Here is a 12279-nt window from a genome sequence, read left to right as displayed (position 1 = left end):
GTTTATAAACCTTAAGTATATTTTCAAGTATAATTAAACAAGTGAGATTAAGTTCCTGTATGTATAATTTATTTGCATTATTAATTATAAATTATTAGATTCCTATTAAATTAATAATTAATATTAATATTATTAGATGAACATTTAGCATATTTAATTATTTTCATGAATAATTAAATTTTAGCTCTATTATTATTTTACTAATTGAAATAATCAATTGTATACACGTGTTTATATTAATACTGAAGAGTGAGTATTCATTTAAATGTTTTGATTTGATTGAATTTATAATATACCAACGGTATATATAATATCACTCCCGTAATTTTATTTATTTGTTTCTGTTAATTATTTGAATGCAAAAAATTAAAGTTAAATGTTTTACTACGTCAAGAAATTGTAACTTGTAGCGCGCGTTGGAACGTACACACAGCGGGAGTGTGTTGTGAACTCGCCGAGACTGCAAGCAGCGCGCGCCAGGCCGTGTGCGCGGCTCGGGTGTCCCATTGTCCCGCGGGCGGGCGATACGCGGATTCCCCCGGCCCCGCGCCAAGGGGCACGCGCGGCGACGCGGCGGCGGGAAGATGCGCTCAATTAGGGGCAGGAACGCGCGTCATTGTTGCGCCACCGTCCCCGGGGGCAGGCGAGCCAGCGGCGCGACAAGAGACCGGCGAGTCGCGGAGATGGGCGGCCGGGAGTGGGTGCTGACCGCGGTGCTGGCGCTGTCGGCGGCCTCGCGCTGCCGCGCCTTCGACGAGCTGGCCTTCCTCGGCCGGCTGCAGCTGGTGCACGCGGTGAGTGCCTCCGTTCCCTCACCCGTGGTCCGTCCCGGTTCCGACAGTAGACCTATATTATAATAGCTCAATTCTGACCATTTGAAACAAATCACACGCAAAATTAAAGGTAAACTAATGTAGTTTTTCTAAAAAAATAAGAATCAATATTTGCTCCTTTAGTTACACGGCAACACTTCCAGTTCTTCCAACACTTTGGTCGATACGTCCAGAGTAATGGAAGCAATAGCCAGTGCAACTTTTGGCAAATCATTAGTTAGCGGGGGAACGTAGACACGTTCTTTTTATAGAGCCCCAAAGGAAAAAAAAAATCGCATGGCGAACGCGGAGGCCAGCAAAAAAGAGCTGTGTCTTTCAGGGGCGCAACAACTAAATTTCCAAAGGGGGGAGGCAATATACCTTTTTATAAAGAATCATCATTCCCCCCCCCCCCCCTATTGAAGCGGGTGGTCCGGGGGTCCTCCCCCGGGAAAATTTGTATTTCAAGGTGGAAAATGGTGCTATTTAAGCAGTTTTATTATCTAAAAATTGATTACACTGCACTTTCTTTGCCCCCGTTTGCCCCCATTTCAAGGTTTCGGAAGGGGGGGGGGGCAAAACACCCTTGCCCCCCCTGTTGTTGCGCCCCTGGTGTCTTTTCGACCAACGGTCAGGCACTTCGCCGTTCAACCACTCTCGTACATAGAGATTCCGATGGGGAGGGCTGAAATTACAGATTCACTCTTAGCAAACTGCAGAACACAAAACGCTTTACACTCAGGAGTCGCCATTTTGCGTAGGTGGCGCTGCAAATGAGAAAACAACCAAGCAGTTCTCGCGCATGCGCTTATTAAAAACTGTCTGAGTTATTCTCTGATTGCGACCTTCTACCAAAACTCTAAAACACTTACAGTCGATACTATTAAAACTCATAACTGGGACATTATTTTATGGACATACTGTACTTTGTATCTAATACCGAATATGTCATATTTTTATGCATTATCTAAATAATTTCATAATGTAAGCTCATTTAATAAAAGGCTTTTTCCACTAAACAAATTATCTTTATTTAGTAGATTTATGGACTTAAGAGCTCATTCTTGAATCAGTCCTAGCATGAAATGAAACAATGAAATCATGCGGTTTACAGTTATGGGTTAACCATTAGTGTGAATTCATTCATAGATGAATAAAAATCAACTTTTCCCAAAAACCATATAAACCTGAGATTTTTTTCCAGGCTTTTGGGAAAACATAATTTTGCTACGACCTATGTGGGACGAACTGGGCCCAATTAGGTTTTTTCTGAGTTTTATTAATTACTTATATTCACATTAACAATAAATAATTGTACTTAAATCACTTGGCAGTTTAAAATGTTTATTCTCAAGTCACTCAATGTCTGCCAAGTTTGGCAATTCGCACTCCTCACTGGAGCTAGGCTCAACAGTGGTTCGCCCTTTACCTGGTGCCTGTCCACACACACACAGTCTCCTGCCACTCAGTCGCCGCACTCTCACGATCCAGCCAAACTACACGTCGCGCCAGTCTCAACGGTGAATAGGGGGGTCTCTCACCCTCTTCGCCAATGTCGCACTTCCCTTCGCTCGGGATCCGCTCGGAACTCGGCACTCACGCGGCGCTCGCCGCGGAACTCTCGCGGAGGACGGCGTCACTGCTAAGTTCTGTGCCGCCCTTCTCGAAACCGACGAGAGCGGCTGAAGACGGGTCGCGTCTTCCCGGGCCGCCACGACGCCCGAACAGTCCAGAAGTGTGGCGTCAATTCACGCTGCTCCGTGCGGCGCCCAAGGACGCTCAGTGGTAGATAACAGCGCCGAGGCAGGACGATGCGCGGGGAGAGGGTGTAGCGATGAGCCTTGTAATCCGGACAGGCGCGCGTGATGACACGGCGCATGACGCCAGTGGCCTGGTAGGGCCGCCAGCCAGCTCCGAACCTGGTCTCTCGCGTTCGCAACAGTATTTATTGAATTCATGAAGAAATACTAAATATAAAGATTTTTAATACGATGGCTACATTCGAAAGGTTAATCCAAAAATGATTTCATTCTTTCAGTACATTCTCGGACTGTCATAGAACATTTTTGAATCAAAGTCAAAGGATATTCGCGGAATCTAGGTGCGGGTTCATCTTTAACAAGAGCCAGCTGTGAACCTATCAATAGAAACAATCCAAGAGTGTAAATCTCCGTTAAGGCTTTGATAAACTAATACGATATTAAAGTATAAACATATATTTATCTTTATTAAAGACATAGCAATAGGCTCTCTTGAAATGAGATAGATAAAATTATCTGTTCCCATAAAAATATACAATAAATTTCTCTTACTAGAATAGTCAACAAAAACTCATTACAAAATATGGATTATTTGATTTATTTTTGCTCTGTCCTCGTAAATGAAAACAAAAATTAATATAGAAAAGCTCAGGGACTATTGATCAGTTTAGAGATCGAATTCACAAAAATCCAAATTATACTGAAACTATTTACGCCATATATACTGGCTTCTAAAGCCCCCTTTGTCGTATTCGCCTAGTTTCCTTTCAGTCTCAGGTAGCAAGAGGTTAAGTTATAACATAGAAGTTAATAAAATCCGTTAAATAAAGATTTTTGAAGTTATACTTCTTTAGGCGCGTTATAAAAAAATTATGAGAGTGAAATTTTAAGATGCGTGCGCATCACTGTAACACAAAATTAACAGGTTGAACCTGCCCGCTTAAGCGCTCATTAAGTATCGAAAAAAAAATTCCAACAAAATATAAATAGAACCTCTATTAGTCGCGCATGTTGGTACGCTCGTCGCCTCTGATCTCTGTTTTCATATTTATAATATTTATCCACATGCTTATATTTTCTACATTCACAACACGTGTTTTAGTTTCATACAAGTGCGAATTATATATGTGCTAATAAATTATATTCAGAAGTGATTTCAATGGAATATTTTGATTAATATTATGTACTATTCGTAAATATTATTAAAAAAATGGTACTTATATACTTTTTCAAGTTTTCCAATATAATTGAGGTTAACTATCCGTATGTATTATTTATTGATATAAATTAAAATATTATTATTTACTATAATTAATACTAAATATTATTAAATTATTAATGTTAGATATTTATTATTGGTTATTTAATATTTACAAAATAAAGAAATAAATTTAATAAAAAAAATGTGTTAAAAAATAATATCGAAAATCAAATTAAAATATTTATTTTAATATTTATTATTTAATTGAATAAATAATAAATATTTATAAAAATAAATAAACAAATTTAATGAAAACGTTTTGATAAAAATGAAAATTGAATATTAAATTAAGAAAATAATAAATATTTAAACAATGAATAAACTTAAATTAATTTTTAAAAATTTATTATTAAGTTTATTTATTTTCTTTTAAAACATTAAATAATCAATAGTAAATATTTAAAATTAAGAATCTTATATTTAGTACAAATTATGTCATATATATATTTATTATTCTCTAAATTTTATTCATTTAATTTTTCAAATTTAAACTGAACTTTATTGACTGTGTTGACTATCTTTTTCCAGCCCTTTTATTATTTTATTGTAATTAATTATTTGCATGCAATTAACAACTATTTTTTAATGATGCCAAAGAAGTATAACTTCTCACGCGTGTACATAAGTACACGCACCCATTTTTTAAATTAGAAATTATATTTTACAAACAATTAAGAATGGTTTTTAATATAAAATAAATTTATTGATAATGTCCAAAAAATACGGAACATAAACTACAAAATTACCACGTCAAGTCTCGCCGACATCGGGGACATCAGGTATCGATGAGAAACTACGAGATGAGGATCGAGCACTGACGGAATGAATGGGTGGAGAAACGAGAGTACCCGGAGAAAACCAACCGCTCCCGGCAACGTATGCCACGTTTCCTCGGACTGACCACACTGACATCTCAGCCGCCGTAACCGCTCGTACATAAAAAAAGAAACACTTTATAGCATTAAGTAAGAATAAAATCAAATTTTAATTTTTAAATTAATCTCAAAAGAATATAATTTATAGTTGACTTGGTGTCACATACCAGATTTTGTGTTTGTATATAAATGTGTACAAAAAGTAAAATTCCATAAATTGATTTAAGTAACTTAATTTAAATGTAATGAATTGAGAGAAAATATATTTAGAGCCAAAATCAAAAATTAAGAAAAACGAACGTAAAATTATAATCAGAATTATTCATTAGGTTTATATGCTGTTCTGCTTTCGTGATAATATATTTTAAAATAGTAAATAAACTAGTATTTCGTTATTTATGATAATTAATTTGTGTGTGATTGAAGGAGGGAAGAGCAGCAAGGTTTTGAAAACATATAAATATAACGTATTGTTACGACCGCTAGAGACCAGACCGCGGCGCGTGCCAGGTTCGGAGCTGGCTGGCAGCCCTGCATGGCCACAGGCGCAATGCTCGTATCACATGGCCGCCACTCGTGCCTGGCCGGATTACAATGGTCGTTGCTACCCTCCTCCCCCCAACCCCGTTCCTCGCACATCGTCACACCTCGGCGCCGTTATCTATCGCTGAGCGGCCTTTTAGGAATTCACGCGAGCGAGCGACGCTCATCTCGACGCTTCGGGTGTCGGGTTCGGCCAGGGATGACGCGACTCGTCATGGCTGCTCTAGTCTGTCCGAGAAGGGCGCCACACACTACCTAAGCAGAGACGCCAGTCTCGCGATAAAAACTGACGCAGTGTCGAGGGTGCGGCGTGAGTTCGTCGACCGATTTTATGAGGCGACAGAGTCTAGCGAAGGTGAGGACCGGTGAGTGCCGCGGGTGCGGCGAGAGTTTGGCGACAGAGTCCCGCGACGGATCCCGCGGTGAGTTCGGTGACAGGTTTTTGGCGACAGAGTTCCTCAGGGTGTGCCACGTGAGTTCTGTGACGAGTTCCGCGAGGAGTGCGGTACAGCGAGGAGTGCGGACTGTGCAACTTGACAGCCACTGACTTGAGAATAAGCATTTTAAAGTGTGAGTAATTGGTGATTAGTCATTTTAAAGTAAGATTATTTACTAGTGATGTAAATATTAGTAATCAAAAATGTGTAATAAAACTTAATTGGGCTATTCCTTAAGAACCCAGTTCTCCCCACAACATTATTAAATCGTAACATTATTTTAAATTCAGAATAACCATGATGTATTTATTTTCTCTCTAACTGTACATATTATTTATGTACACTAAAGTTTACATTGCATGCATAAAATATAAATGAACGAACTGGATTTATGTGCAGGTATTTCGAAATGGAGCCAGGGCACCCATAGTGACCTACCCCGAAGATAACTTCACAGAAGACAAGTGGGGTACCAAGTGGGGCCATCTAACCCAGGTGAGTACTTTCACACTTGTCAAGTGCCTAGACACTCAGAAATATATCGCCATGCCAGCAAAAATTGCTCCAGCAAGGGACCAGTTTTCTGTAAAATATTATTAATTAATTTGGTCTCGTCACCAGAAGGTTAAAAAAAGGTAACACACTACGAAGTACTGAGATACTGGGAAATAAAAAGCTATGTCCTTTTGAGTAAAACCTTTACCATCACTTGTATGAAGTGATTTCGCTCATCAGTGGAAACCAAAAAAACATTTTTTTTCAGGACAGAAATTGTAATCCAGATACTCTTAAATATAAAAGAGACTTTGAGCATACATTGAATCCCTCTGCCATGGATTTACTGGACCTTCCTTCTTGGGTATAAATAGTGTTTAGTACCTAGCTGACTGCATCGTAAAAACGAAGTTAGAACCTACAGTAACGATTAACAAAAAAAGTTTTTGGTACACTACGTTATTAAAAACATGTATGCGCTTATTTCTCCAGCGCCATTGATAAGTCAATACCGCACCTTTTTTAACTTCTGTCTGTGATGTTCTATCAAGATCCCAAATTCGGATGTATCTGTGATCGCACTAATTCACTCAAACCACTGTTACGAGGATGACTAGTGTGAGTGTTTGTATCTAGAACAGGAGCAATAGTAGGCCTACTACCTTGTGTCTACCTGCGTATGTGAACGTCGACTTCTTGCCACTATGGTACGATGTTGATGGATAGCATGTGTGTTGGTACCTGTACCAGGAGCAGCAGTACTACCAGGTGTCTACCTGCGGACGTGCTTCGCCTCCTTCCTGCCGCTAGGGTACGACGTTGTTGGATGGCGTGTGTGTTGGTACCTGTACTAGGAGCAGCAGTACTACCAGGTGTCTACCTGCGGACGTGCTTCGCCACCTTCCTGCCGCTAGGGTACGACGTTGTTGGATAGCGTGTGTGTTGGTACCTGTACTAGGAGCAGCAGTACTACCAGGTGTCTACCTGCGGACGTGCTTCGTCTCCTTCCTGCCGCTAGGGTACGACGTTGTTGGATAGCGTGTGTGTTGGTACCTGTACCAGGAGCAGCAGTACTACCAGGTGTCTACCTGCGGACGTGCTTCGCCTCCTTCCTGCCGCTAGGGTACGACGTTGTTGGATAGTGTGTGTGTTGGTACCTGTACCAGGAGCAGCAGTACTACCAGGTGTCTACCTGCGGACGTGCTTCGCCACCTTCCTGCCGCTAGGGTACGACGTTGTTGGATAGCGTGTGTGTTGGTACCTGTACCAGGAGCAGCAGTACTACCAGGTGTCTAACTGCGGACGTGCTTCGCCACCTTCCTGCCGCTAGGGTACGACGTTGTTGGATAGCGTGTGTGTTGGTACCTGTACTAGGAGCAGCAGTACTACCAGGTGTCTACCTGCGGACGTGCTTCGCCACCTTCCTGCCGCTAGGGTACGACGTTGTTGGATGGCGTGTGTGTTGGTACCTGTACCAGGAGCAGCAGTACTACCAGGTGTCTACCTGCGGACGTGCTTCGCCACCTTCCTGCCGCTAGGGTACGACGTTGTTGGATAGCGTGTGTGTTAGTACCTGTGCTAGGAGCAGCAGTACTACCAGGTGTCTACCTGCGGACGTGCTTCGCCACCTTCCTGCCGCTAGGGTACGACGTTGTTGGATAGCGTGTGTGTTGGTACCTGTACCAGGAGCAGCAGTACTACCAGGTGTCTACCTGCGGACGTGCTTCGCAGCCTTCCTGCCGCTAGGGTACGACGTTGTTGGATAGCGTGTGTATTGGTACCTGTACCAGGAGCAGCAGTACTACCAGGTGTCTACCTGCGGACGTGCTTCGCCACCTTCCTGCCGCTAGGGTACGACGTTGTTGGATAGCGTGTGTGTTGGTACCTGTACTAGGAGCAGCAGTACTACCAGGTGTCTACCTGCGGACGTGCTTCGCCACCTTCCTGCCGCTAGGGTACGACGTTGTTGGATGGCGTGTGTGTTGGTACCTGTACCAGGAGCAGCAGTACTACCAGGTGTCTACCTGCGGACGTGCTTCGCCACCTTCCTGCCGCTAGGGTACGACGTTGTTGGATAGCGTGTGTGTTGGTACCTGTACCAGGAGCAGCAGTACTACCAGGTGTCTACCTGCGGACGTGCTTCGCAGCCTTCCTGCCGCTAGGGTACGACGTGTATGTTGGTACCTGTATCTGGGTGCCTACCTGAGGAATGCTTTGTCGACATTCTGGCAAGGGTACAACGAGGATGATTGATGTGTGCGTCTGTTGGCAGCTAGGAAGAGAGCAGCAATATGACCTGGGATGCTACCTGCGGAAGCGCTACGCCGACTTCCTGCCGCTGGTGTACAAGGACGACGACGTGCTGGTTCGGAGCTGCGACTCCGACCGCGTGCTCGATAGTGCCTCTCTGGTGATGAGAGGACTGTACACGCCACAGCTGGCGGATGGGGAGTTTATACACGTGTTTTGGCAGAGTGTGCCTGTGCATACGGTGCCCGAGGAGATTGACCTGGTAAAGCCCATTGACTATTTCTTTTAGACATTCGCTTGTGTGAACAATGCGTTTTAACATATACGTATATGTGTGACACTAACACTAACCGACCAAATTAATACTATTATTGTCGACATAGGTTTTGGTAGTTAATTGATGTTATATATTCTCCCTTCACATTGCACATCTATATTTTAAATTTAGTTATTATACATTATGTATTTTTCCTATTAAATATATACTGTGCGACTTGTAATTATTAATTTTAAGGAAAGTGTGTATGTTAAGTCATTAAATGCAAATAATCACACATGCTTTTGTTTGCAACTGTTGATTTTGGCAGTTTTACTGATATTGTTTCTCCATGATCAGTAGACAGGAATCGGTAATTATTTATATAACTTTAAGGAGATGACTCCATTAAAGTTAGCTTAAAAAATTTTAATTTCATAGAAAGTTTAACCAAATCTAAATAAGTAGACAATGAGGACGTTAGAATGTATTCTTAAGGGAAATGAAACTACCCTGAGAAAACCAATCGTATTAACGAGAGTAACAATATGATATTAGAAAATTACTATTTCGATAATCTTTGATCCAATATCTTTTTGAAAAAAATAGTGTCATTAAATAGGAAAATAGTTGCACAATGAATTGTGAGAATGTAAATATGATCATTTAAAAAAAAAGTTAAAGACTTAGTTATTTTAAATACTCCAGAAGTGTAATTTCAACTAGCTGTAGAAACAACTGAAACTAACCTTTTGTGAGTGAGCATTGCACTAATTGTAAAAAATCTTAATGATTGTATTTGACGGATTTTTTTACGAATAGCAGAAAATGCGGATTATATTTAGTGAAAAAATTAACATGTAACTAGACATTCTTTTATATAAACATATCCGTACAAATTGCTATAATATAGATATAAAACTTGGAAATCCAACAAAACCACACTTTACAACCAAGCCACTATGTCCAGACGTGAGACGCAAATACACCTACAGGTTTTTTTAAACTGTTAAAAATTTCTTCTTAAATTTACGAAGGCGGTGGTTACTTTTTATCCAGGGATCCTCGCCAATGTATCGTTATCTTCGTAAATTTATGAGTACTAATTTAATTTACTTTGAACATTAATCCACAAGAATAATCTTGGTTCATAAGCAAAGCAACAAAAACTAGTTTACACTACTGCAGAAACACTTATTTCTTCAACAAGTGTGTTTACCGTTTTTAAACAGAATAACAGAACTCGAGAGTTGAAAAACGAACCAGTCCATACGAAGACTTAGTTATGCGAAATAACGAAGAACCATTCGTTTATTTGAGGTGAATTGTTCGATGAAAAGTCCGTACATTTAATGTGATTTCCGACAGTGTTCTAAGGAGAGTACACGTGGCTGTGTTTCAGTTGCTTCCCAAGTTTGTTTCGCCATGTCCCGCCTTCCAGGCGGAACTGGACAAGCTCAACAAGTCCACGGAGTACCAGAGCTTCAGAAACCTGATGACATACCTGGACGAGTTCTCCAAGAGCATCAGTGGACTTTCCGCCCTCGATCTGCACGACGTCCTCAAGTGCAAGGTACTTGATTGTCATTGCACGTGCTTACTCCTTAATACCTGTCGCTATATCCTAAATAAATTTTTTTGGGCTGTATGATATTAAATGATTTAAGTCCTTATAGCATACGAAGCAAATCAATATAATACTTTTTTTTTTTTACAGTAGTAGGTAATTTTCCTTCCCGCAGACTTCAAAACGTTAGTATTCAGGAACACTGATGCTTGAAACTCATTATTTATGACAACACATTTAAACTAACAGGCTTGCATTCTACACTTAAGTTTGCAATACGGTTATATTTTTTCTTTTCTAAGGCTGTCAAAAATTAGGACGGTGTGCATCTTATCATTATTTTAATTAGTTCTGATGGTTAATTTAAAGAGAAAATAATTTATTCCTTCTCTTTGAGTGCAATATGTTTGCAAATAGTTGCTTCAAGCATTTAATGTAACTAATGAATTATTTTCGTCTCTGGATTTTCTAGCCTGTGACTGGGTGTTGAAAAATAAGAAGGGCATTCGGGAAATATTTCTGTTAATGCGTCATCTCATAATCTTGAATGTCAACGAAGCAATAAAATGTTTTTGTTTCATAATCGTAACATATCGTTTCCTTCAATACGTAGTCTGACTTAAAATGCAAATCGCAGACTTTAAAATAGAGAAAATAATTGTTTAAAAAAACTATTTTATTCGAGCAAGGCCAGTTGTACAATTACAAAATTATTTTGTACTGTTAAGTGTTATAATTTCTTGACAGACGTTAGGCCATTATTAAGATTGCTGGGGTGTCAACTGCGTTTACTTAGCAAATATCATTAGTTAGGAATCAGTGATTATCCTATGCTAAGTAGAATGATCCTCAGTAAAGGTTTTCCTGCTGATAGAAGTCCTTAAGTATGTTATTTTCTGAAGTTTAAATAGTGCTTTATGAAAGTGTTATTATTAAAAAAATATTCTACGAGCAATGTCTGGGAGACGTAAGTTTAAATTAATACAAATCTTTTAAATTTTAACTTTGAGTCACATGATAATGTTGCTGATTAAACGTGATCGTACATTATTAGAATCTGTGAGGAAATAAGTTAAAACTGACAAATTAATGGATCGTTTAAACACGTTCAACATTATGAATTTAATATTTATTAGAAACTTACGTAATCATCGTGTAACATATTTATATAATGGACATCACAAAATGTAAGAATTGAGAAATAGTTGAAAAGATGAACAGTAATTTTTATCGAGTAACATTTTTTGCCAATGGATTATCCAACTGGCCCCACATCGTAAATTTATATTCGTAAGACTAAAATTCTACAATAGGTTGCTTGGCTTCTGTATTATAGCCGCGTCGAAGGCAAACAGTTCAGTCGGCATTGCAGTTGCCATCTTCAGGTAACAGTCTTATAGTACATTAACGTAGTTCATGAATTAAGAAAGTAATTGTCAAATATATATTTTTAATGTAATGAGCTCTGAATAAAAAAAAAATATTACTTTTTTTTTCAGAGTAAGAACGATGTAATTTTTGGAAGCTATTTATACAAACCTGTATTTACGTTGATAAGTTAACAATAAAAAAATAGCGTTATTGCATCATGCTTTATATTTCCTACATACTTATATTTATTAAAAGGCCAACAGACAATATATTATATATTTATTGCTAAAATAAATTTGGCATAACAAGTATGTAATTGGCATTTGGTCTTTATTAGTTTGATTTTTAATTTATTTCTTCACGAATATTTTTTTTCCCCCAGTCTAAACACTATTTTTTTTTCTCAAAGCAATATTTTGTTATTTCTGTAATTATTTATTTTTAAAACATAATAATGATGAACTTAAAACAATGGGAATTAAATAGGTTTATATCATATACTTTAACTTTGAATAATTATTGCAGTATTAATTTTGAATGATTAAAATATTATTTACTGTATGATTTAATTAATTTGTTTAGTTTGGCTAGTAAATGTTTCCGCTTTTATCCTTGTAAACTAATTGAAAAGTAGCGTAGCTTAGTTTCTCGA

General features: G+C 39.0%; 1 protein-coding gene across 1 annotated transcript in view; it reads left to right on the top strand.

The window, feature by feature from the left end:
• The first annotated feature begins 658 nt into the window (after positions 1 to 658).
• The window catches only part of LOC134530824 (lysosomal acid phosphatase-like), a 30544-nt gene continuing 18923 nt past the window's right edge, over positions 659 to 12279 (top strand). The window contains exons 1-4 of the mRNA XM_063366068.1: positions 659 to 794; positions 6088 to 6183; positions 8456 to 8695; positions 10092 to 10262. Coding sequence (XP_063222138.1) covers positions 684 to 794; positions 6088 to 6183; positions 8456 to 8695; positions 10092 to 10262 — 618 coding nt within the window. The 5' untranslated portion in view covers positions 659 to 683. The remainder of the gene's footprint in view (positions 795 to 6087; positions 6184 to 8455; positions 8696 to 10091; positions 10263 to 12279) is intronic.

The sequence above is a fragment of the Bacillus rossius genome, chromosome 3 (genome assembly GCF_032445375.1).
Source record: "Bacillus rossius redtenbacheri isolate Brsri chromosome 3, Brsri_v3, whole genome shotgun sequence".
Classification (NCBI taxonomy): domain Eukaryota; kingdom Metazoa; phylum Arthropoda; class Insecta; order Phasmatodea; family Bacillidae; genus Bacillus; species Bacillus rossius.
Note: the sequence above shows the minus strand (reverse complement) of the source record. Positions and strands in the feature narration are given on the sequence as shown.